Source organism: Mustela lutreola, chromosome 7 (genome assembly GCF_030435805.1).
Source record: "Mustela lutreola isolate mMusLut2 chromosome 7, mMusLut2.pri, whole genome shotgun sequence".
NCBI lineage: Eukaryota > Metazoa > Chordata > Mammalia > Carnivora > Mustelidae > Mustela > Mustela lutreola.
The window spans coordinates 76,086,122-76,113,114 of NC_081296.1; the positions used below are offsets into that span (position 1 = coordinate 76,086,122).

At 37.0% G+C, this 26,993-nt stretch overlaps 1 protein-coding gene across 2 annotated transcripts in view; it reads right to left on the reverse strand.

Annotated features, from left to right (window-relative positions):
* The window catches only part of SPPL2A (signal peptide peptidase like 2A), a 52,064-nt gene that overhangs the window by 13,678 nt on the left and 11,393 nt on the right, over positions 1–26,993 (reverse strand). Inside the window, exons 2-12 of one of the 2 annotated variants that reach the window (XM_059181535.1) lie at positions 21,538–21,657; positions 21,041–21,223; positions 19,887–19,976; positions 19,294–19,427; positions 9,813–9,964; positions 6,788–6,884; positions 6,248–6,349; positions 5,246–5,327; positions 4,402–4,476; positions 392–448; positions 143–196 (exon numbers count right to left, since the gene is read on the reverse strand). In XM_059181535.1, coding sequence (XP_059037518.1) covers positions 143–196; positions 392–448; positions 4,402–4,476; positions 5,246–5,327; positions 6,248–6,349; positions 6,788–6,884; positions 9,813–9,964; positions 19,294–19,427; positions 19,887–19,976; positions 21,041–21,223; positions 21,538–21,657 — 1,146 coding nt within the window. The remainder of the gene's footprint in view (positions 1–142; positions 197–391; positions 449–4,401; positions 4,477–5,245; positions 5,328–6,247; positions 6,350–6,787; positions 6,885–9,812; positions 9,965–19,293; positions 19,428–19,886; positions 19,977–21,040; positions 21,224–21,537; positions 21,658–26,993) is intronic. The other variant, XM_059181536.1, reaches the window with a different exon arrangement.

Below are 26,993 nucleotides of genomic sequence, written 5' to 3' on the forward strand. Positions count from 1 at the left end.
CTGCCTGCCTCTCCATCTACATGTGATTTCTCTCTGTCAAATAAATAAATAAAATCTTAAAAAAAAAAAATTTAAAAAAAAAAAAAAAAAAAAAAAAAAAAAAAATAAAGTCCAATGAACATATCTGAAATACAATCCTTACTTTCTCATGGGGAGCTGAGGGTTGAGCAGTGGCTTCCACCAAGTTTCCATCATTCTAGGATGAAACCCAAGTCAATAGGTGTTTAATAATTTAGAATAACTAAGAAAAGGGCTATATTTTGTGAGAAATAAAGTTTTACAATACCTTAACATGCACTACATGACCAATGGATTACACAGGAAGGCAAAATTATTAACTGGACACACATATATACACTGACAGCCATTTCTATATAATTGCCATCCCTACCTTCTCATTGTTTCCAAAAGGTCCAGCTGCAAGTTCAACCATGATACTCTCGCCATTCTAAAATTCAGGAGGAAGATGAAAGAAATTGCCCAATCATTTAAAGAGAACAATCTATCAGTATTTAAGAATGATTTGATCCCCTGGCTAACGGCCTACAGAAAACTGGTGAAAAATGGGCTATAGACAGTGTTCCTTAAAAAGTCTAATGAAAATTGGAGCCATCTAAAACAAATTTCACCAAGCACTTTGGTCCATTCTATTACAGGTCAACAATGATCACCATCTAGCAGATAAACCAAATGCAGATTATTCAACTGAAGCTTTGGGGACTGATCTATACTGAGAACTAACAGCTAGCATTTTTAATAGACTATAAATTTTAAGTGCTTGTAGTTACATTATGCCATGTACTATGTGTCATTTTTAGCAATAACAATGAATAGAGACACAATACTAAAATCTTTTGTATTTAGATTTGTAATAAATATTGGTAACTTTATTTAAATAAAGATACCTTTGATCTAGCTACTCACCATCATAAGAATGAAGCCAAACTTGAAAAGACCTAGCTCTAAAGCACCTGAGAAACTTCTTTACCCTCCTATCCGGTTTTAGCCCTGCCAGCTTTTTTTTTTTTTTTTAAAGATTTATTTATTTATTTGACAGAGAGAGATTACAAGTGGGCAGAGAGGCAGGCAGAGAGAGAGAGGAGGAAGCAGGCTCCCCGCTGAGCAGAGAGCCCGATGCGGGACTCGATCCCAGGACCCTGAGATCATGACCTGAGCCGAAGGCAGCGGCCTAACCCACTGAGCCACCCAGGCGCCCACCCTGCCAGCTTTTTATGTCCCAATCGAAACATTAATTTCAGCTGAATTTCATCCATTGTGTCTGACTAAGGTCTTTTTATGTGGGCTGAGGAGCCCCTTAATATAGTTCTTTCCTGATAGCCAAGTCTGTTGTGGAGGGGAAACATTTGGAGGTAGCAAATGAAGACTATGAATGCCATCTATGCTTTATATTAGGATGAACATATCATCAAACAGGTAGTGGGAAGATAAATAAATGCTGAATTTAAGGAGAATTTGATCAAGTAACTATAGTATTTCCCATGTGGGTGGGAAGCATAGTAAAAATCACTTTGGTGTTTTTAAGAGGACTTCACTGATGATCTGAGCTGAGTAGAAAGGAGGAGATAATCTCCAGTTACAGAAATCTTTCCCTCATGTTGCGCTTTGGGTTACAGAAGGGTAAAGTCATAGCAGTTTGGAAAATAGACTAATATTAAATATAATTCCTTACAGCAAACTCCCATAATATGATTTAATTTCCAGACAGAGTTCATTGTGGTTCATTTTCTAATTGTTATTTCAAACATTTAACTGAAGGCCATCACTGACATCCTCTCCTACATGTGAGTAACTACTATTTGCAATTACTATACCAATTTACAGGGGTGGATGGAAAATAAATGACAGTTTTTTTTGTTTCTGTTTTTTTACAGAGACAGAGAGAGAGAAAGAGAGAGAGACAAAGAGCAGGAGATGGGTCAGGGAGCAGAGAGAAAGGGAAAGAGACTCCCAAGCAGGCTCCATGTCCAGTGCGGAGCTCGACATAGGGCTCAATCTCATGACCCTGAGATTATGACCCAAGCCAGAAATCAAGGACTGGAAGCTTAATTGATGGAACCACCCAGGTGCCCCTTACGACCTGTACTCCTGTGGCTACCTCCTCTGCTTATTCATTAAAACTCTGCTAACACCTGTTGAAAGACACGTTTAAAATGTCCAATGTTTAATCCTTAAAATTTTCAGTTAAAAACAAAAACCCAATCAGGTATTACATATTGAGTTACTTACTAAGTAAAGTCTATAGCCTTAATAAAAAACAAACAAACAAACAAAACAAAAAACCCAAACCAGACTGAGAAGAAGGTGTTCAAGAAAATCTATACTTGTGAACTCTAAAGAGCCCTTCTAATCTTTTCTACCAGATCAGTCACTGGGAACAAATAGGAAAAAAAGATGAAAAATTCTCTAGGCAGAGAACAAAGAGCCTCAAAGACATCTTCACTATTATCCTGTATCTTTAAAATTCTGCAACATTTTATGTTGAGGGATTGTAAATATTTTTTAGCAGACAGTTAACATTTACAAAGTGACACTAGGTCAAAACTGAATGGAGGGGTGCATGGGTAGCTTAGTCAGTTAACCATTTGACTTGATTTTGGCTCAGGTCATGATCTCTATACTGCGCTGGGCATGGAGCCTGCTTAAGATTCTTGCTCTCCCTCTCCCTTTGTCCTTTTCCTGACCTCTCTCCCACTAAAAAACAAACAACAAATAAAAAAACACTGAATGGAAAAATTTTTTTAAAGGGTTTAGATAGAGTTCATACCTTAGCCCCCGTGTACTATATGGGCCATATGCTATGACTATCTGCTGACTTAGAGAATGGTTTTGTACACAGAATGTTTCACTTTCATTATGGGACCCCTCTGGAGTGTCTTACAGAAACTTTTCTTTTGAACTAAATAAACGGATACAAACTGGGATGGCTTTAGATAGAAAGCTTTCATTAACTGACATTTTTTGTTATAATCTATAATATTAATTCTATGCTTTAAAAAGGTTACTTTTGCTGAACAAAGTCAGTGACTCAAATAGCTCATCATTAAGACACAGAAAGATGCTAGTAAAATGGTCTGGTTAGCTGCAATATGGGACAGTTAACTACATTAACTCCTACTTGCATTTTAGCTCCCCAGTGGGGCACATCTTAGTGCCACATGTTTATGCCCTTATAGTAAATATTAGAAGTGCAGTTTTACAGTGATTTCTTTCACGCATGGTAGGGGCTAAAGAAGAGATAAAGAACTAATGGGGAAAAAATGCAGTGATTATAACAGCAAATACTGAGTTAAAATAAGACTCAACATAAAATGGGGAAAGCAGGAGAACTGAGCAATAAAATACTCAGGACATAGAAATAGGGACAAGTAGAAAAGCTGGGCAAATAATGAAGGACAACCACACTCACCCAACACCTCTCCCTTACTCTGGGAACAGCATCACTATTTTATGGAAGAGCTAATGGCAGGGGTGGGGGACAGGTGAACAAGGAGCTGTCAGCTGCTATTACTCGAACTTCATTGAAAAAGCCAGTCTGGGACAAAGAACAAAATGGACAGAAGTGGAAAGGGAGAGTATGTGCCCCTGGGTCTAGTTTCTTCTGAGGCCAGCTCCACCTTGGCTTCTATACACAGGTTGGATAGAAGAGCCTTTGTGGTCTAGAAAGGTTAGATCGGGTTCTGTCAGTTCCGACTGGAAGAATTCTACTGATGGCAGAGGGAGGCTGGAATGCTAGCAATACTCCCTCACACAATGGATTAGGAACCGGAAGCACAAAGTGTGAGTGACTTGCCAGGGTAGCAGTTACAGAGCTACACTTCATGCCATCAGACTTCCAGTGTGGAGTTCTTTCTTAGTCTCAAACTAGGGGTACAGAAATGAAAGCAGCAATGATACACTTTCCTTCTTTTTGTCGTTCATATTGTCTACAGTAAGCAGTGATTGTTTTATAACAAGAAAAGTTATTTTTAAATGGATAGGAAGAAAATTTATAGTCTCATGATCAGCCAGGAGACATTTTTCATTTAGCAGAATGAATTAAAAGCTTAAAATCATCTATTAGAAGGCCAACTTCATGGGGGGTGAGGAGGTAGGGATAGGGTGGTTGGGTTATGGGCACTGGGGAGGGAATGGGCTATGGGGAGTGCTGTGAAATGTGTAAGCCTGATGAATCACAGACCTATACCCCCGGGGCAAATAATACATTATATGGTACTAAAAATAATTAGGAAAAAAAAAAAAAAAAGGCCAACTCCAATGACAATTTTCAAAAGAGAATTAGCACATACTCAATGGTAAACATCTGCAAAATCAGTTATCGAAGAACAGGTTTAAGATTCTCTTCTTATAACGTGTTTCTCATGGATTTCAAAAATATCATACCTTTGTGATGAAGGGTGTTATGAAAACAAAAAACACATCATAGAGGAGGAGAAGACCTAGAAGTATCACACATGACTGTTGAAAAAAAAGAAAAAATTTAAAGGTCAAACTTCCCTGTAAATGAAGAAATTATATGGTTTTGCAAATACAAATAAACATAATGAAATTTCATTTTAACACTTTTTCTAAGGCATTTAACAATTATTACTATTTGTAGTTTTATTCTACAAATCACATTAAAAATTTTATCTTCTTTAACCCATTCTTTAAAAAAAAAAAGAATCACTAAATTAAAGAAATGTTCTTTGATGATATTTTTAAAGGATTTTATGAATTTGGCATATTATAGAAATAATTAAAAATATTTTAGCTAGCAAACCAATAGTTAGCTACGGCTGGTGATTTGTATTGACTGCAAAAGGACAGGACAGAGCTTTCAAAGAGAGGAGAAATCTTCTATAATTGATTGGGATGGTGGCTACTGTTATTCATTTGTACAGCTTCAATAAACTGTACACTTAAGATGGGAGCATTTTGCCACATGTAAATTATACTTGAATAAAGTTGTTTTAAAAAGAAAGAATTATTGGGGCGCCTGGACGGCTCAGGGGTTAAGTGTCTGCCTTTGGCTCAGGTCATGGTTTCTAGGTCCTGGGATAGAGCCCCACATCAGGGTCCCTGCTCAGCAGGACACCTGCTTCTCCCTCTCCCACTCCCCCTGCTTGTGTTCCCTCTCTTGCTGTGTCTCTCTCTGTCAAATAAGTAAATAAAAATCTTTAAAAAAAAAAAAAAAGGAAAAAGAAAAAGAAAAAATTATTTTAGCTTGCAAAGCAGTACACTTTACCTTGAAGTTGGGTAACTTCAGTGTTTTAATTAAATTCAGACAGAAAGCGATCCCCAAGATATCTTGTAAAATCCAAGCCCACCTAAAATCAAAAGAATACTCTACTTGTTTATGTAGTTATGCTTAGATGGGACCTTTCAAAAGAAATAGATCATTAAAGTATTATTCAGTTGTTATGATTTGACTATTTGATTAAGCAGCAATTATAATGACAAAAAACCTCTCATATATTCCATATTAATTTGCTGTACTAGTAGAATAATGACTACTACTATAACTAAGGAAAAAGTGAAAGGCTACCTCAGAACATTTATCTTTAATCTTTGAACATATACATGTATGTTTCCTTTAGAAAGGCGGCTCATAACAAAAGATATTGGTGTTCACTTATGTCCAGATAGCTGGAATCTAAAGGAAATGAGAACTATGTAACTACTAGGAACTGATACATATTATTATCAGCTGAAGCCACCTTAAATTGTAAATCCTTGCTTCCAAATTTTAGGCTACAAGTAATTTAGGCTTTAGTAATTTTATTAATAAACCATTAAAAAGTTAAGATCTTTTTCTGGTCATCCTTCCTACAAATGGACAGATATTTGTATATTATTTTTCCTCTCTTACAGAAAAGGTAGCATACTCTATATATTCTTTTTTCACTTAAAAATACATCCTGGAAATCACTGCATATCAGTTTAAAGAGATCTTCTTTATCCTTTATAGCCGCATTGTACTTCATTGTGTGGATATATAATCGTAAGTATATTTTGAAGCCTATTTCAAAATAGGCTTAGATATTTAAACCATAGTACGTATTTTCTTATCTATATGACCTTGAACCCATTAGCACAAGATCTGCTTATGAGTCTTATTTAGCTTATTTCAAGACTATGGTGTTCTGGGATAAAAGCAAAAAAAAAAAAAAATCCATAATTATCATAATATGCATAACTACCAAGCAAGATACAAAATCATGCATCCAAATACACTGAGTACTCATACCTATCTTCATTTCTAAATACAGCCCAAACAACAGCTACTGCAATGCACAGTCCAGAGAGAAAAATAAGTCGCACTTCAATGCTCTTGCCGCGAAATATAATCCTAAAAAAATAGACAGAAATAGGTTAGTCTACTCTGCAGATGAAATAAAATGTTCACTTAAACATGAGAAATGACAAATATTAACCACAGTCACAAGAAAGCTACTAAAATATCGATTTAAAAGCCCTAAATTTAAGTACAACAAATAATACATCAAAAATATTAATTCAACAGAACTGTCCATGATGAAAATGTCTGATATCTGTGCTGCCCAGTACAGTAGCCAGTAGTAGCTACACGTGGTTAGTTAGCATTTGAAATGTAGCTAATGAGAGTGAGGAACTGAATTTTAAGATTTATTTAATTTTAATTAATTTAAATTTTAATAGCTACATGCATGTTGGCTTACATAGAGTTAAAATACCACTCCTACTTTTCCCTGTATTGTTTTAAATTACAAACACCAACATTATAGGATTCCTTGTAAGAGATACATACGTGCATCGTCCACATGGTATCTTACAAATGAGTGCAGCTAGACAGTTGTACAGACTCATTGCTGATGCTATGCAGAAGATTGCTATCATAACATACACTAGAAAAAAAGACGACACTGAATTATATGAGAACAGAAGGAAATGTGATTAGAAAATATTTATACACGCAATAGTAATCTAGCTTTCTTACTGCATCATGATACTTTCAATGCAGTGACCATATTATTATCTGAATTGGTTATTAAGCTGAAAATATTTAGATCTTGAGTTTTATTGAAATGCGAGTGTTTAATGTGTTGTTTCGGTTCCATTACACCTGGTAGGACTGCTTAAGGGCTAAAGCTGGCTCTGCATTTTCTGTCATTCAATGATTCAAACTAACATGTCTACTGAAGATGTCTATGAAGTGAGATATAGACACTTGTAAGAACTTAAATGTAAGGAATGGACGAATTAAGTAAACAGTAGAAATGTTTTAAAAAATGCACCTTAGGGGGATGCCTGGGTGGCTCAGTGGGTTAAAGCCTCTGCCTTTGGCACAGGTCATGATCCCAGGGTCCTGGGATCGAGCCCCGCATCGGGCTCCCTGCTCATCAGGGAGCCTGCTCCCCTTCCTCTCTTTCTCTGCCTGCCTCTGTGCCTACTTGTGTTCTCTGTCTGTCAAACAAATAAATAAATAAAATCTTTAAAAAAATGCACTTTAGGGATGAGAACTGACATCTACCTTAAACAAGTTATCTATATTTCGTAAGGTGGAATTTATCTCCAATTATTTGACCTGTGGTAAAACCAAATCCACTTAAACAAACCACTCTGTTATGATATGAAACTAAGGTAGTTAATGTTCACAAATATTTTTCTATATTAGCTATATTTTTTTGAAAATTATTTAAAATTACATCTAATCTTATTCTTAAGAAGGGAGAGAAATTATTATACTATAAAACAAACTATTTCACAATGGCAATATGAATTTTACCTGAATTTTTCAAATTCCACTAAATTTCAGAAAATTATAACTGTCCTGTAGATGAGAAAGGAAGAGTAATCTAGAGATAGTAAATCAGGGATAGCCACTTTCTTTCTTCTTCTTTTTAAAATCTATACACCTTTTATTGTATCTTTAAAATGTCACAGAAAAGTCTGAAAAATCATCCAGCATCTTGCTCTTTATGTAGGTGGACATCTTAGATCTTATTCATGAGTCTCCAGAAATCTTCCTTTTTCAGAAACACGGATACCATTCAAAAATTTTCTGATATCCTCATTTTTAACTGTTGGCCACTTTGTAATTGGTGAACTTGAACAAATTACTTTTTTAAAATTAATATATATTATTTGTTTCAGGAGTACAGGTCTGTGATTTATCAGTATTACACAATTCACAGTGCTCACCATAGCACATACCCTCTCTAGAATTTACTTTTTTAGTCTGTTGTCATTATTTGTTATTTGTTATTACTAGTTACATATGGTAATATAAGCAGTAAAACAAAGACAATCAAAGACTGCCAAGTTATGTTCGGTGAGTCATCCACCAAAGGCTGCCAACCCAAGTTTTAAAACTTAGGTAGAAAGCATGTTCTTGAGACCTTAACAGAGTTTTATTTCATTCAATGTCATAGTATACTAGGAAAATGATTAGGTATGAGAAAGCATCTGGTTAATATAACCGTCTTTACTTTCTTGAGCATGACTTAACATAAAATGGTAAAGGAAACCTTACCAATTTGATATATTTCCTAAATTAAAAATGGCAGCAACTTTAGCCATTAAGGAACCATTTGGAGGTACATTATGTTTTGCAATACCACATCGATTTTGTAAGAGTTATAATTAACTCCCATGTCCTAAGATAACCAGGAGGTTTAATGATCTGCCTCCTACATAAAAAATTACATTGATAAGCAAGGTCAACTTTTTAAATACCTGAAAGTTTAAGGAAATTTCTCACCACAAATGAAAGCATGCTTTAGGGTAGGGTAGAGGAATCTCTTTTTTCTATCAAAGACCACTAATTAATTGAGGGTCAGACACAAACGAGTGAAGGCTAAGTATTAAATTAGAAAAATCAGCTACACAATGACAATGTAAATACAAATAACTATCCTAACATCTACTCCCCCAGCATGACATTGAAATATGAGTGACATTCAAATTATTCTTTTTCTAGTTGGAAATATAGGTCAGAGGTCTAGTTTTTAATGCTGCTACAGGACAGGAAATATTGGACAATAAGCTGAAACCAACCTGAGTACCTCAGTTTTCTAGTCCAGAAAATTGTGCTAATGTTCTCCAAATAAGCGCTGGAGCCTGTCGTGGTTTTCACAAAGCATTTTTGCTAGTTCTTACCAGGCCACTTCCTTTTTCCCTAGTCTCCTCCTCTTTGTGCTGTGCATTGCCCAGAGATGGCAAATTTCCATTCTTTCAGACCACCAACACGAATGCTCAGGGGATGGGCAAGCCCTTACAATTCCTACCCCTACCTTCTTAAAGGAAAAGTACCTGTTATTATTTAGAGCACAGGCAAGTACTTGTGTGTCTTTAGATGTAGTATGATCTTGACTGTTAACACAAGTAAAACAAAATTTGAGCAATACATCTTGATTTGGACCCTGACAAAAGAACAAAGCACACTTTAGGGATAAGCAGAGGCAATAAATTAGTAATTTGAATAATCTATTTCGTGTAACTAAATACAGTCACCAAGAAGTCCTTAGTCTGCTGCTTAGATACTGGGCTCTCCAGCTTTATCTGCAGAGATGGAAATTTAGGGGCCACAGCAGTTCTTTCAAGTCATCCATGAAGAAGTGTTTTTATCTCAAAGACACAGGATATTTTTAATCTAAATATTTTTATAATTTTTATCCTAGAGTGAGGGGGATCTAGCACTTCTGACAGTTTAGAGAGTTAACATTAATTTTCAATCATTTGTTTAAGCTTTCTGGGTATAATACCTTCAATCTAATAAAATAAATTAAAAGCTTGTAGGCTGAAAGTAGCAAATACAAAGTATGACTTCTTACCCAGCCATTTGTAGAAGAAATAAAGTAAGACCATCATAACACAGCACACGACCACAAATATTACAACTGTTAGAGGACTAAAAGTTAAATATTCTTCCTTCTTTCTCCTCATTTCTCTGTCTTCAGTGTTTGTCACTGCCTTCATGCTCTCCCTGTATAAACACATACAGGAACTTCAGCAAATCTCTGCCAAGAACGGTTATTTTTAAAATCTATCTCCAATACCAACTTAAATTTGTTTCTGACTACAAAGTAATAAACCTTAAGAAAACAGCATACATAACAGAAAATAACTTAATCTATGAAGTAAAAGGTCCCTATAATTTTACCCTCCAGAGATGATCTGTTATTAACCACTAACTTTTGGAAAAGCACTTTTTTCTGGAAGTGAAATTGTTGAAATAGAGAATGTTTATCATATAAATAATGTCTGCAGATGTTTATATGATCTAATTTGAAAACATATTGATGTAATGAATTTCAGATTATAACCAGTTTCTTTTTACACACTTAATACCAACTTACAGAGAGCAAAGTACTCCTAAAATTAGCTTTTCTTACATGTAAACACAAAATTCTTTCAATCAACTCAGCACTAACTGGATGCCTGTTCTGTGCTTATCAGTGTATTATGAAGAATTCAAAAGAAGTTCAAGACATAGTTTTATCTACCTTGAGTTAAGATAGCAAAATACTGTTTTTAATTCTCTCAACAACCCTTCTTAAGTCACACAGATAATAAAAGGCCGAGACAAAAGTTGAAGAGGAAAGAGTCAGTAGTGTTCTTTGTTGAGCAGTCTGTGTTCTGTCATCTTACTGTCTCCTCCCAGCTACATGGGGCCTACTACATACTCTTCCACCTCCAGCCCCTTCAACTCTGACCAACTAAATTCTCCTTCCCATGGCATACACCTTGACTTTCTCATCAGGTCTGGACTTAATATAAACTTTAGGTTAAAAAAAGTTTATTTCTATCAAACTGTACATTTGCCAGACTGCTTATTTACCAACATACCACTTTCTTACTAGAAAATTGTTAAATGGGGTGGTCACTATATTAAGCATCTCTGACTGTAGGGAGGCTGCCTGGGCAAAGAGCATGGAGAGGGTTTGGGGACAGTCACACTAGCACATTCCAGCAACTGCAGAGCTGGATGATAGAATATTAAACAGAATTGTCAATGAAAGTAGTATCTGAGTGGAAAAAGGTGCCAATTTTTGGTATCTGTCATTGCAAACAGATACATTTAAAATTGTTTTTATTATGGGGTGCCAGGGTGGCTCAGTTGGTTAAGCAACTGCCTTCGGCTCAGGTCAGGATCCTGGAGTCCCAGAATCGAGTCCCACATTGGGCTCCCTGCTCGGCAGGCAGTCTGCTTCTCCCTCTGATGTCTCCCCTCTCATGCTCTCTCTCATTCTCACTCTCAAATAAATAAATAAAAATTTTAAAAAAGAAAAACAATAAAACTTTTTATTATAGTGAAAAATTTATAAATTCAAATAGGTCAAAATGATTTATATATTCTTATTTAGTACACCAGTTCTCCAGGTAGATTCCTCTAAAGGAAAAGATAAGGGCACCTGGGTGGCTCAGCTGGTTATGCATCTGCCTTCGCTCAGGTCATGATCCCTGCTCAGTGGGGAGCCTTCTTCTCCCTCTGCCTCTGCTGCTGCTCCCCCTGCTTATACTCTCTCATGTAAATAAATATAAACTTCTAAAAAATAAATAAAGGAAAAGATAAATCTGGCAAAGGAAGACAAAGGCAATTTTTGGAAAGGAAATGTACTAGATTTATATCACATAAAAATACTATAATCATCTTTTAAAAACACTGTATCTCTAATCAGCTCAAGAGCCACATATAATGGAAAGTTAAGTTTTCTTTTTTCATTTTTTATTAACATATAATGTATTATTTGCCCCAGGGGTACAGGTCTGTGAATCATCAGTCTTACACACTTCACAGCACTCACCATAGCACATACCTTCCCCAGTGTCCATAACCCTCCCACCCTCTCCCTATCCCCCTCCCCTGGGCAACCCTCAGTTTGTTTTGTGAGATTAGGAGTCTCTTATGGTTTATCTCCCGATCCCATCTTCTTTCATTTTTTCCTTCCCTACCTCCCAAACCCCCCACTTTGCCTTTCAAATTCCTCATATATCAGGGAGATCATATAATTCTTTCTCTGATTGACTTATTTTGCTCAGCATATACCCTCTAGTTCCATCCACATAGTTGCAAATGGCAAGATTTCATTTCTTTTGATGGCTACATAGTATTCTGTTGTATATATATCCCACATCTTCTTTATTCATTCATCTGTTGATGGACATCTAGGTTCTTCCCTATTTTGGCTATTTTGGACATTGCTGCTATAAACATTCAGGTGCACGAGCCCCTTTGGATCACTACATTTGTATCTTTAGGGTAAATACCCAGTAGTGCGATTGCTGGGCCATAGGGTAGCTCTGGAAAGCTAAGCTTTCTTTCATGCTATCTTGAGTTTATGAAGCTTGAGGACCAATGATTTCATTATAGTAAGACTTTAACTTTCTACTAAGAAGTTTTCTATGCAACTAAGACATCTTTCCCTTTTGCGTAAGGTACATTTTTCATTTGGCAGGGTAATTCTGAGTTATATGAGTTCTGGTTCTGGCAAATTTTCCCTTTCCTAAGCCTTATTCTCTTTCCCCTTCTCTTTTTCTTTCTTTCTTTCTTTTTCTTTTCTTTTTTTAAAGATTTTTATTTATTTGACAGAGAAAGAGAGAGAGCACAAGCAGGGAGAGCAGTAGGCAGAGGGAGAAGCAGACTCCCAGCTGAGCAAGGAGCCCAATGCAGGACTTGATCCCAAAACCCTGGGATCATGACCTGAGCCAAAGGGAGACGCTTAACCAACTGAGACACTCAGGTGTCCCTCTTATTTACTGGGACACTCGGGTGGCTCAGTTGTTAATAAGCAGCTGCCTTTGGCTCAAGTTGTGATCCCAGAGTCCTGGGATAGAGCCCCAAGTCCAGATTTAGCAAGCAGTTTGCTTCTCCCTCTTCCTGTTCCCCCATCCCTCCACATGCATGCTCTCTCTCAGCCACCGCAGCACCACTCTTTCTTATATTATATGTACATCCCGCCCCAACCATCTCCACACATACACTTAGTTCTATCTTTATCCTATTTTTAGAATCAATCACCTCAATTTCAAAATCCAAAATCCTGAAAGAGAGAATTTTAAAAGCAGCAAGAGGAGCTCCTGAGTGGCTCAGTGGATTATAGCCTCTGCTTTCGGCTCCGGTCATTATCCCAGAGTCCTGGGATCGAGACCCACATCAGGCTCTTTGCTTAGCGGGAAGCCTGCACCCCCCTCACCTGCCTGCCTCTCTGCCTACTTGTGATCTCTGTCTGTCAAATAAATAAATAAAATCTTTAAAAATAAATAAATAAAAGCAGCAAGAGAAAAATTACATATAAGGGAAACTCTGTAAGATTATCAGCTGATTTTTTTTTTTTTAAGATTTTGTTTATTTATTTGACAGAGAGAGAGAGAGAGACACAGTGAAAGAGGGAACACAAGCAGGGGGAGTGGGAGAGGGAGAAGCAGGCTTCCTGCTGAGCAGGGAGCCTGACTCGGGCCTCGATTCCAGGACTCTGGAATCATGACCTGAGCTAAAGGCAGATGCTTAACAACTGAGCCACCCAGGCACCCCTATCAGCTGATTTTTCAACAGAAACTCTGCAGGCCAGAAATGGGTGACATGATATATTCAGAGTACTGAAAGGAAAAACTGTGCAGCCAAGAATACTCTGTCCAGCAAGGCCACCATTCAGGATAGGAGGAAAGAGAAAGAAGTTCCCAAACAAAAGCTAAAGGAATTCATCACACTAAACCTGCTCTACAAGAAATGTTAAAGGGGACTCTTTGAGTGGAAAGGAAAGACCATAAGTAGAAGAAAAGTAGGAAGCACAAGAGCAATAAAAATAAGTATATATAAAAATATCTGTCAAGGGGCGCCTGGGTGGCTCAGTAGGTTAAAGCCTCTGCCTTCAGCTCAGGTCATGATCTCAGGGTCCTGGGATGGAGCCCCACATCGGGCTCTCTGCTCGGCAGGGAGCCTGCTTCCTCCTCTCTTTCTGCCTGCTTCTCTGCCTACTTCTGATCTCTGTCAAATAAATAAATAAAATCTTAAAAAAAAATTACCTGTCAAGACACAAAATAAAAAGATGTAAAGTATGATATCACATACCTAAAACAGGGGAAACAGAGAGAGGAGTAAAGAATGAGTTCAAACTTAAGCAACCATCAACTCAATATAGACTGCTATATGCAGATGTTATATACAAACCTAATGGTAACCATAAATCAAAAACCAGTGAAATATATGCAAAATATAAAGAGAAAGGAATCCAAGTGTATCTCTAAAGAAAGCCAACTAATTGTGAGAGTAGAGAGCAAGAGGAGAAACAGAGAACTACAAAAAGAACAACAACAAAAATAAAACAAGTAACAAGATGACATTAAGTACATGTCTATCGATAATTACTTTGTATGTAAATGGATGAAATGCTCCAATCAAAAGACACAGGGTGAGAGAAAGGGTTAAAAAAAACAAGATCCATCTATATGCTGCCTAACAAGAGACTCATTTCAGACCTAAAGATACACACAGATTGAAAGCAAAGGGAAGAAAAACCATTTATCATGCAAACGGTATGAAAAGAGAGCCAGGGGAGCAATAAAAATGGACTTTAAAATAACAACTGTAACAAGAGACAAAGAAGGACATTCTATAGTAATAAAGGGGATTCAGTAATAAGCTGTAACAATTGTACATATTTATGAGGCCAATATGGAAGCACCAAATACATAAAATAGTTAAAAACAAATATAAATAAGTGATAGTAATATGGTAATAGCAGGGGACTTTAACATCCCAATTACTCATAGGACAGAGCATCCAAACACGAAATCAACAAGGAAACAGTGGCTTTGAATGATGCACTGAATCAGATGGATTTAACAAATACATTCAGAACATTCCATCCTAAAAGAGCAGAATACACATTCTTTTCAGGTGCACATGGAACATTCTCCAGAAGAGATCACATATTATGCCACGAGTCTCAATAAATTAAAAAAATCGTAGTCATATCACACACATCTTTTCTGACCACAAAGCTATGAAACCGTAAACCAACCACAAAAAAAAATCTGGAAAGACCACAAATAACATGGAGGTTAAAGAACACGCACTAAACAACAAATGATCTAAGAGATCAAAGAAAAAATAAAAAATTACATGGAAACAAATGAAAATGAAAACAGAATGGTCCGAAATCATTGGGATGCATCAAAAGTTGTTCTATGAGGGCAGTTTATAGCAATACAAGCTGCTTCAAGAAGGAGAGATCTCAAACAACCTTAAACCTAACGAAGTTAGGAAAAGAAGACACAAACCAAAAACCAGCAGAAGGAAGGAAATAATAAAGATCAAAACAGAAATAAAGGAAACAGAAACTAAAAATCCCCCAATAGAACAGACTAAAGAAATCAGGGGCTGGTTCTTTGGAAAGACCAACAAAATTGGTAAATCTTTAGTCAGACTCATAAAAAAGAGAGCAAGAACTCAAACAAAATCACAAATGAAAGAGTAAAAGTAACAACCAACACCACAGAAATACAAAGGATTGTAAGAGAATACCATAAAAAATTACATGGCAACAAACTGGAAAACTGAGAAGAAATGGGTAAATTCCTAGAAACATAACCTCCCATAACTGAATCAGGAAGAGAAAATCTGAACAGACTGATGACCAGCAATGAAACTGAATCAGTGATCAAAAAATTCCCAACAAACAAATGTCCAGAACAGAAGGCTTCACAGGTGAACTCTACCAAATATTTAAAGAGGAGTAAATATCCATTCTTCTCAAACTATTTCAAAAAACAGAAGAGGAAGGGAAGTTTCCAAATTCAGCCTATGATTCCAAAATCAGGTAAAGACTCTATTAAAAAAAAGAACTAGGGGCGCCTGGGTGGCTCAGTGGGTTAGGCTGCTGCCTTCGGCTCGGGTCGTGGTCTCAGGGTCCTGGGATCGAGCCCCACGTCGGGCTCTCTGCTCTGTGGGGAGCCTGCTTCCTCCTCTCTGCCTGCCTCTCTGCCTACTTGTGATCTCTGTCTGTCAAATAAATAAAATCTTAAAAAAAAAAAAAAGAACTACAGGCCAGTATCTTTGATGAACATAAATGCAAAAATCCTTAATGAAAAATTAGGAAACCAAATCCAACAATAAATTTTAAAAAGTCATTCACCATGTGATCAAGTGGGATTTATCTCCAGGATGCAAGGGCAGTTTAATATTTGCAAATCAATCAACATGACACATCAGATCAGTAAGAGAAAGGATAAGAACTATATGATCAATAGACACAGAAAAAGCATTTGACAAAGTACAACATCCATTTGTGATAGAAACTCTCAGCAAGGTAGGTTTAGAGGGAATATACCTCAACATAATCAAGGCCATAATCATACTTGATGGTGAAAAACTGAAAGCCTTTCCCCTAAGGTCAGGAACAAGACAAAGATGTCCACTTTCACTATTTTTATTCAACATAGTACTGGAAGTCCTAGCCACAGCAGTCAAGCAAGAAAAAGTAGTAAAATGTATCCAAATTGGTAAAGAGGAAGTAAAACTTTCACTATTTGCAGATGACATGATACTATATATAAAAAATCCTTAAGACTCCACTGAAAAACTATTAGTACTGATAAATGAATTCAGTTAAGGTCACAGTATACAAAACCAATTTACAGAAATCCACTGCATTTCTATATACTAATAATGAAGTAGCAGAGGGGGTGCCTGCATGGTTCAGTTGGTTAAGCATCCAACACTTGGTTTTGGCTCAGGTCATGATCTCAGGGTCCTGAGACTGGGCCTCTCATCAAGCTCTATACTCAGCATGGAGTCTGCTTGTCCCTCTCTCTCGCGCTCTGCTTCTCCCTATGCACTCTATCTCTCAAATAAATAAAATCTCTTAAAAAAAAAAACGTGTAGTAGAAAGAGAAATTAAGAAAACAGTTCCATTTACATTATACCAAAAATAATAAAATACCTGGCAATACACTTAACCAAAAGGTCAAAAACCTATACTTTGAAAACTATAAAACAGTGATAAACAAAACTGAGGACAACACAAACAAATGGGAAGATATTCCATGCTCATGGATTAGAAGAAAAAATATTGCTAAAATGTTCATACCACCCAAAGCAAAGTACAGATTTTGTGTAATTCCTATCAAAATATCACCAACATTCTTTACAGAACTAGAAAAAAAACAATCCTAAAATTTGTATGGAATCACCCAAGACCCTGAATAGGCAAAGCAATCTTGAAAAAGAACAAAATAGAAGATATCATAATCTTAGATTTGAAGATATACTATAAAACTATAGTAATCAAAACAGTATGGTGCTGGCACAAAAGAGGACACATAGATCAATAGAAGAGAGAGCCTAGAAATAAATCCACAATTACATGGTCAATTAACCTTTGACAAAGGAGGCAAGAATATGCAAGAGAAAAAGTCTCCTCAACAAATGGTGCCTGAAAACCTGGAAAAGAATGAAACAGGGCCATTTTCTCACACCCTACACAAAAATAAACTCAAAATGTTAACCTTACATCTGTCAGAAGGGTGAGATCAAAGGACAAGAAATATCGTTTGGTGAGGATGTGGAGAAAAATGAACGCTTGTGCAGTGTCAGTGGAAATGCAAATTGTTGCAACCACTGTGGAAAATAACATGAAGTTTCCTTAAAAAATTACAAAATAGAAGGGTGCTTGGGTGACTCGGTCGGTTAAGCATCTGCCTTTGGCTCAAGTCATAATCTCAGGGTCCTAGATGGACACAGGACCTTACCCCGCACCCCACCCCCACTCATGCTCGCTCCGTCTCTTGCCTCTGCTCTCAAATAAATAAATAAAATAAATAAATAAATAAATAAAATTAAAAACAGAATTACCATATGATCCAGAAATTATCCTTTTTTAAAAAATGTTTTATTTATTTATTTGACAGAGATCATAAGTAGGCAGAGAGGCAGAGAGAGAGGAGGAAACAGGATCCCCGCAGAGCAGAGAGCTCGATGTGGGGCTAGATCCCAGGACCCTGGGATCATGACCCAAGCCGAAGGCGGAGGCTTTAACCCACTGAGCCACCCAGGCGCCCCTGATCCAGAAATTATCCAAAGAAAATTAAAACATTTATTTTAAAAGTGTCTATTATAGCATTATTCACACTAGCCAAGACATGGATGTAATCAACCTCAGTTTCCATCCACAGATGAATGGATAAAGAAAATGTGGTGTGTGTGTGTGTATATATATATATATACACACACACACACACACAAAATGGGATATGATATTACATATACACACACACACACTAGGATAGGATATTACTTAGCCCTAAAAACGAATGATATTGCCATCTGTAACAATATGGATGGATCCTAGAGAGTATAATGTTTAATGAAATAAGTCAGAAAAAGACAGATACCATATAATTACAATCATACATAAAATTTTAAGAAACAAATGAACAAAGTAAAAAAAAAAAAAAAAAACAGGCTTGTAAATACTGTGGCAAACTGGTGGTTGCCAGAGGGGAGGAAGGCATAGGGATGGGCAAAACAGATAATGGGGATTAAGAGTATATTTATCTTTTTTTTTTAATATTTTATTTATTTATTTGACAGACAGAGATCACAAGTATGCAGAGAGGCAGGCAGAGAAAGAGGAGGAAACAGGCTCCCTGCTCAGTGGAGAGCCCGATGCGGGGGGCTCGATCCCAGGACCCTGAGATCATGACCTGAGCCGAAGACAGAGGCTTTAACCCACTGAGCCACCCAGGCACCCCAAGAGTACATTCATCTTGATGAGCACTAAGTAATACACACACACACACACACACACACACATATGACACAATATGTTAACTATGCTGGAATTAAAGTAAAAAATTTTAAATTCCGTATTCCTGTAGGTAAAGAACTCCTTCTCTTCCAACTTGGCTATGAAGGTAACAAATTCTCTGTTTTTGTCCATCATCATGTTTTATAAGTAAAAAAGCTTGTATGTACTCCTCTCCCATCTCCAGTTTTCTAAAGGAGGAGCTTGCCCTGACATGTATACGAAGCTTCCCTGGCTAACTCAAAGTGTGGTCTGTGGGCCAGCAAAAACACCTGGGAGCTTATTTAAAATATGGAATCTTAGCCCCCAGCAGGAGAGCTAGCAGAAGCTAACTCGTCTCAGCGAGAAGTTAAATGACCTACAGGAGGACAAACCTGCAATCTGATCATAACAGCACTATATTCTGAGGTCAGGTATATTTTAATTATTGTTACATGATTAAACTGAGTACCAGACAATAATTTTTTAGCCACTTATCACAGAAACACTGAAGTTTAATTAAACTTACAATTCAATTAGTCCGCTCCAGTATCCTCCCAATGCCACAGTGAACACAGCAATTACAAAAATAACCACCATAGTATAGTCAAAGTTAGGCCATGATGGAGAATACATTTTTACAGTAATGTTATCTCCAAGAGTCTGAAAGACAAAATAAAAATAAAACCAGAATTAGTTTTCTTTCTCTTCCAGTGTATGGCAGCAATATTACAATTTCACTCTGAAAGGGATAAGACAGAATCAAGAACACTAGAATCCTTTTTGACTACATGATATATTCTCTTGTCAGAATTACGAGACTATGCTTTCGTTTATTAAATCCTCTAAGTTTGGTGTTTCACCTAGTCATATCCTGTACAGAGATTTAAGGATAAGATAAATGAAGATAAAGAAGTCAAAACAAATAAATATCCTTTCTAAAGTCAGGGCTCAGAAACACCCTGTGCTGAGAGGTGAACGCTTCTCAAACAAAGACTTGATAGGCCTTTATAGCTTCTTGTTAGCAAATGGAGCATATATAATTTAAATTAAATACCAGTGGTTAAAAGTAAAGAATTGTACTATGAATAAACTTTGTCTAGTATGTAATTACTAATTTACCTGCTTCATATCTATAAAGTCTTTGCGGCTTATAAATGCAATCAGTATTTTCACATCATGAAATTCAGATTTGTTCCCTGAGGGAGGAAACTAAAAGAAAAAAAAAATTATGAAAACTTATGAGCTACTAATATATTTACAATATATTTATAATAAAATACAAATTATTCCTTTAAATATAAGTATTGTATCTTGGGACGCCTGGGTGGCTCAGTGGGTTAAAGCCTCTGCCTTCAGCTCAGGTCATGATCCCAGGGTCCTGGGATCGAGTCCCACATCAGGCTCTCTGCTCAGTGGGGAGCCTGCTTCCCTCTCTCTCTCTGCTGGCCTCTCTGCCTGTCAAATAAATAAATGAAATCTTAAATAAATAAATAAATATAAGTATTGTATCTTTTTTAAAATTCCAAAACAAAGTTTCCTATCTTCTGCCTTGATATTATATAGTAAGAGTTCTCAAATGGGAATCCTTTTAGCATAAACTTAAACTGATTTATATACTGGTATATCAAACGTGTTTGTGCGTGATTACACTGAGGTTTAATTAAACTTGCACACACTTATTCCTAAGAAAGTCTTGTCCATTTTAGGAACAGAAAAGACATTACAAAGTTTTCCAACTAAATGCCTATCAAAGCCAGAATGTTTATTTTATTTATTTTTAAATTTCTATCACAATTATTTTTTTTTAATTTTTTATTTTTTATGAACATATATTTTTATCCCTAGGGGTACAGGTCTGTGAATCACCAGGTTTACATACTTCACAGCACTCACCAAAGCACATACCCTCCCCAATGTCCATAATCCCACCCCCTTCTCCCAAACCCCCTCCCCCCAGCAACCCTCAGTTTGTTTTGTGAGATTAAAAGTCACTTATGGTTTGTCTCCCTCCCAATCCTTTTTAAGTGGTCTCCACACCCAGCACGGAGCCAACACGCAGCTTGAACTCACAACCCTGAGATCAACACCTGAGCTGAGATCTAGAGTCAGATGCTTAACTGACTGAGCCACCCCAGACTGTTTATTTTAAAAGAATCCTACCATCAGATTATTCAAAACTCAGCCCCTAAACTACACACCAAAAAGGCAGTACAATATTTATGAAATTTGATACTTTTCATGAGCTCAAAAGTTAGTAAAGTTTTAAAACTTACTAGGACACTGTTATTGGCAACCAACAATGCTTCAGCACCTCCTGTTTGTGCAATTCTGGCTTTTTCAAGAATATGGCAGGTTCCCCACTGTACTACAACTGCTTTGCTCTTTATTCCATCAGGTGGAATATCAGAAAGGTTGCATAGTGGTGTGGTAGTCAAATTCATCAAACTGATGGAAGTCTGGGAAGAAGAAATGTCTTTAACATAAAAAACATATTTCACAAAAATGCATTCAGTGACAAAGTATCAATATTGGTTTAATACTAGGTTCTTTTAAATTATAAGTACTTTATGACAACCAGGCTTTGAGGTATTTTAAAATTCCCTAATTTGTTTTTCCCACAGAAAGAAAAATACTTAAGCCAAAACAATAAAAGTTACTGTTTATTGATCATTTTATATTACAACTAGTTCACACACTAAAACATAATCACTCATTCTCACCTTTCAATAATTTTATGTTTACAAATAAATAATAACTGTGATTTACTTACTGCATTTTCTAGGGTATTTGGAAGAGCCGTCCAATGAGGGTTATATAGCATGCAGTAGTCCTTAGATGGTAAAGGTCTGCCATTTCCAGACGCATGCAGGATTGCTTCCTGAGCAGCTATCTAGGACACAAACAATAATTTTCACACTGGTAATAATTCGCTTTGTCAATAACTAAGGATTTTAATAATGCTATTTATATATAGGTTTGACCACACTTCCTTAAGAGGGAAGGTCTTCCAATGAATTTATTTCTTCTTGTTTGAGGAAATACTGAAATCATATACTTTCACCCAGAACACATTCTTTTATGTGTTAAGTATTATCAACACATGTGTTAAGTAACACATGTGTTAAGTATTATTTTATGTGTTGTTAAGTGACTTATGTATTAAGTCACTTTCTTTTCTTTTTTTTTAAAAGATTTTATTTATTTATTTGATAGAGAGAGATCACAAGTAGGTAGAGAGGCAGGCAGAGAGAGAGAGAGAGAGGAGGAAACAGGCTCCCTGCTGAGCAGAGGGCCCGATGCGGGACTCGATCCCAGGACCCTGAGATCATGACCTGAGCCGAAGGCAGCGGCTTAACCCACTGAGCCACCCAGGCGCCCCTTAAGTCACTTTCTTATGGGGACACAATTATGGTCCTTGTTAAAAGGGCCAAATCCCACAAGGATTGCTGCTATGCAATAACTTCAATATTCTCTTCACACCCTGAAACTTTCCTTCCAATCTCTTATGAGTTATTACTTCATTGTTTACATAGCATAAAAGAAAATGCACTTGAAATCCCTCAATTTGCCTTGCATGTCCACTCTCACCATTGTTACTTAAAATAGCACTGGAAGTCCTAGCCTCAGTAATCAGACAACAAAAAAGAAATAAAAGGTATCCAAATCAGCAGAGAAGTCAAATCTCCACTATTCCCAGACAACATGATACTCTATGTAGAAAACCCAAAAGACTCCACCAAAAAGTTGCCAGAACAATAAAGTCACAGGATACAAAATTAATGTGCAGAAATCTGTTGTCTTTTTTTTTTTTTTTTTTAAGATTTTATTTAGAGACAGAGCACAAGCAGGGGGAGCAGCAGGCAGATGGAGATGGAGAGAGAGAAGCAGGCTCTCTGGTGAGCAAGGAGTCGGATGCAGGACTCCATTCAAGGACACTGGGATCATGACCTAAGCCAAAGGCAGATGCCTAACCAACTGAGCCACCCAGGTGCCCCATCTGTTGTCTTTCTATATACCAGTCATAAAGGAGCAGAAAGAGAAATCAAGGAATTGATCCAACTTAAAACTGCACCAAAATTCATAAGGTACCTAGGAATAAACCTAACCAAAGAAGTGAAAAAACTACATTCTGCAAACTATAAAACACGAATGAAAAAAACTGAAGAGGACACAAGGATATGGAAAAACATTCCATGCTCATGGGTTGGAAGAACAAATATTATTACAATGTCCACAGCATCCAAAGCAATCTACAGAATCAGCAGTAATCCCCATCAAAATACACCATTTTTCACAGAGCTAGAACAAACAATCCTAAAATTTGTATGGAACCACAAAAGATCCTGAATAGCCAAAGCAATCTTGAAAAAGAAAAGCAAAGCTGAATGCATTACAATTCTGGATTTTAAGCTCTATTACAAATCTACAGTCATCAATACAGTATGGTACTGGCTCCAAAATACACACACAGATCATGGAACAAAACAGAAAACCCAGAAATGGGCCCCCAGCTATATGTTCAACTAATCTTCAACAAAGCATGGAAGACGGGCACCTAGGTAGCTCAGTGGGTTAACCATCTGCCTTTGGCTCAGGTCATGACCTCAGGGTCTTAGAATGAGCCCCATGTTGCATAGAGCTCTCTGCTCAGCAGGGAGTCTGCTTCTTCCTCTTTCTCTGCCTCTCCTCCTACTTGTGCTGTCTCTCAAAAATATAAATAAAATCTTCAAAAAACAAAAACAGGAAAGAATATCCAATGGAAAAAAGTCTCTTCAACATATGATATTTGGAAAACTGGACAGCAACATGCAAAAGAATCAAACTGGACTACTTTCTTAAACCATACACAAAAATAAATTAAAAATTGATGAAAGACCTAAATGTGACACAAGAAACCCATCAAAATCCTTGAGGAGAACACAAGCAGCAACTTCTTTGACACTGGCTATAGCAACTTCTTACTAGATGTAGCTCCAGAGGCAAGGGAAACAGAACCAAAAATGAACTATGACTTCATCAATAGGTGCCTAGATGGTCAGTCAGTAGAGAATACAACTTTTGATCTCACGATTGTGAGTTTGAGCCCCACTGTGGATGTAGAGATTAGTTAAAAATAAAATCTTAAAAAAAAGGACTTCATCAAGATAAAAAGTTTTAGCACATTAAAGGAAAAACAAAACAAAAAGGCACCCTACTGAATGGGAGAAGGTATTTGCAAATAACATATCTGATAAAGGGTACTTAAAACCTATTAGAACTTATCAAACTCAACACCCCCCAAAAACAAATAATCCAATTAGGAAATGAGCAGAAGACACGAATAGACATTTTTCCAAAAAAGACATCCAGGTGGCTAACAGACACATGCAAAGATGCTCATCATCTCTCACCATCAGGGAAATAAAAATCAAAACTACAATGAGGTATCATCTCATGCCAGTAGGAATGGCTAAAATAAAAAACACAGGAAATAAAAGATGTTGACGTGCATGTGGAAAAATGGGAACCCTCTTACACTGTTGGTGGGAATGCACACTAGTGTAGCCACTCTGGAAAACAGTATGGGGATTCCTCAAAAAGTTAAAAATAGAGCTACCCTACAACCCAACAACTGCACTACTAGGTATTTACCCAAAGGACAAGAGAATACTGATTCAAAAGGGCACAGGCACCCCAATGTCTACAGCAGCATTATCAACAACAGCGAAATTATACAAAGAGCCCTAATGTCCATCAACTGATGAATGGATAAAGAAGATGTGGCACATATACAATGGAATATTACTCAGCCATCAGAAAGGATGAAATCTTGCCATTTCACTGATGTAGATGGAGCTAGACTGTAGTATGCAAAGCAAAATAAGTCAATCAGAAAAAGACAAATACTAAATAATTTCACTCATATGTAAAAAAAAAAAAAAAAAAAACTCTTAAATACAGAGAACAAACTGGCGATTGCCAGGGGTAGGAGGATGGGTTAAATAAAGGGTACGAGTAAGAGTACAATTATCTTGCTGAGCACTGAGCAATGTACAGAAATGCTGAATAATTATATTATATATCTGAAACTAATACAACATTGTATGTTAATGACACTTCAATTAAAAAAATAAATGGGGCGCCTGGGTGGCTCAGCAGGTTAAATCTCTGCCTTCAGCTCAGGTCATGATCTCAGGGTCCCGGGATTAAACCCCCCATCGGGCTCTCTGCTCAGCTTTATGAATCTACTTTATGAAGTAGATTTTCCTCCCCCTGCCTGCCTCTCTGCCTACTTGTGATCTCCCTCTGTCAAATAAATAAATAAAAATATATATAAAAAAAGAAATGCACAAAGAAAACTGTGTAAGGATATTCACAATATCATGTTACAGGAAAAAAAAAGTCAACAACTTTCACTAATAAGGAGCCCATTCCATTATGATATGCACAGTACAAAGCCATTAAAAAGAAAGAACTAGGGGTGCCTGGGTGGCTCAGTTGTTAAGCGTCTGCCTTCAGCTCAGGTCATGATCCCAGGGTCTTGGGATCGAGTCCTGCATCAGGCTCCCTGCTCGGCAGGAAGCCCGCTTCCTCCTCTCCCACCCACCCTGCTTGTGTTCCCTCTCTGTGTCTCTGGCTGTCAAATAAATAAATAAAATCTTTAAAAAAAAAAAAAAGGAAAGAACAAGATCCCGGAAGAGGTGTACACAGTGAGAAAAGCATGTTCCAGATAGATACTTACAGCATGATCCTATTTTTTAAGTAAGCTCTATGCCCAATGTGGGGCCTGAACTCACCAGCCAGAGATCAAGAGTCACACGCTCCATTGACTCAGTCGGCACCCCAATGTAACCAATTTTTATTAAAAAAAAGAAAGAAAGAAAAGAAAAGTGACCTCCCACCCCAAGTTCCCTATATGTATCTGTACATTTATGTGAGCTTGAAGATGTGGAGCGAGACACACATCAGGCTATTTAAAAAAAGAGAGAGAGGGCGCCTGGGTGGCTCAGTGGGTTAAGCTGCTGCCTTCGGCTCATGTCATGATCTCAGGTTCCTGGGATCGAGTCCCGCATCGGGCTCTCTGCTCAGCGGGGAGCCTGCTTCCTCCTCTCTCTCTCTCTGCCTGCCTCTCTGCCTACTTGTAATCTCTCTCTGTCAAATAAATAAATAAAATCTTAAAAAAAAAAAAAAAAGAGAGAGAGAGAAAAAGGCAAGGGAAACAGTGTGAAAAGACTGGAGAAACTAAAAAGGAAAAACATTCAAAAACAGAAAAGTATAAAGCCCCTCTCCTCTTATCCTGGCTCTCAGTCACATATTTACACAGGAATTTCTTTCATGTTTCCAGACACTATCCATATACATTTAATATAAATGAATATATATATGAATACATGGATACATATCTCAAATATGTATAGTTTTATACATGAGGTCAAACTATACACCTCTTTGGCTTTTCTATATATTCCTAAATTTATGAAGTAGATTCCATATTGACACATACACACTACCTTCTTCTATACAATATATAACATTCAGCGTTACTTTTATAATTACTAAAACTAAGAGATTTTTAAAAAGCTTAAATGTTCAAGGAAGTACAAAGATACTCAAAAAGGAAACATTTATTGCTAAAAAGGGAATATAATCATCCCTACAATTGAAGAAAATTCAACACTGATAAAAGCAAAACTCACTGATATTGGAATTACGAAGGCAAAACAAAAATTTCAGTGGAAGATTAGTATTACAAAAGTAGAACCAAACACAACTGTAGAATAATTAGTATTCGATGTGAAACAACCCGCAAATTTCATTAGCAAACTACCATGCTTAAACAACTTCAGCATTTCCGCTACATTTTTTGAAACATTTTGAAAATTTTATTTGTTTAGTTGACAGAGAGAGAGAGCAAGCACAAGCCGGGAGAGCTGGAGACAGAGGGAGAGAGAGAAGCAGGCTCCCTGCTGAACAGGGAGCCCCATGCGGGGCTTGATCCCAGCACCCTGGGATCATGACTGGAGCAGAAGGCAGACACTCATCTGACTGAGCCAGCCAGGCAAACCTCCACTATATTTTTAAAAATATCTTAGTAAATTTCTTACAGAGATTGTATAGCTTAAAAATTTAGTTTATTGGGACGCCTGGGTGGCTCAGTTGGTTAAGCAGCTGCCTTCGGCTCAGGTCATGATCCCAGCGTCCTGGGATCGAGTCCCACATCGGGCTCCTTGCTCCGCAGGGAGCCTG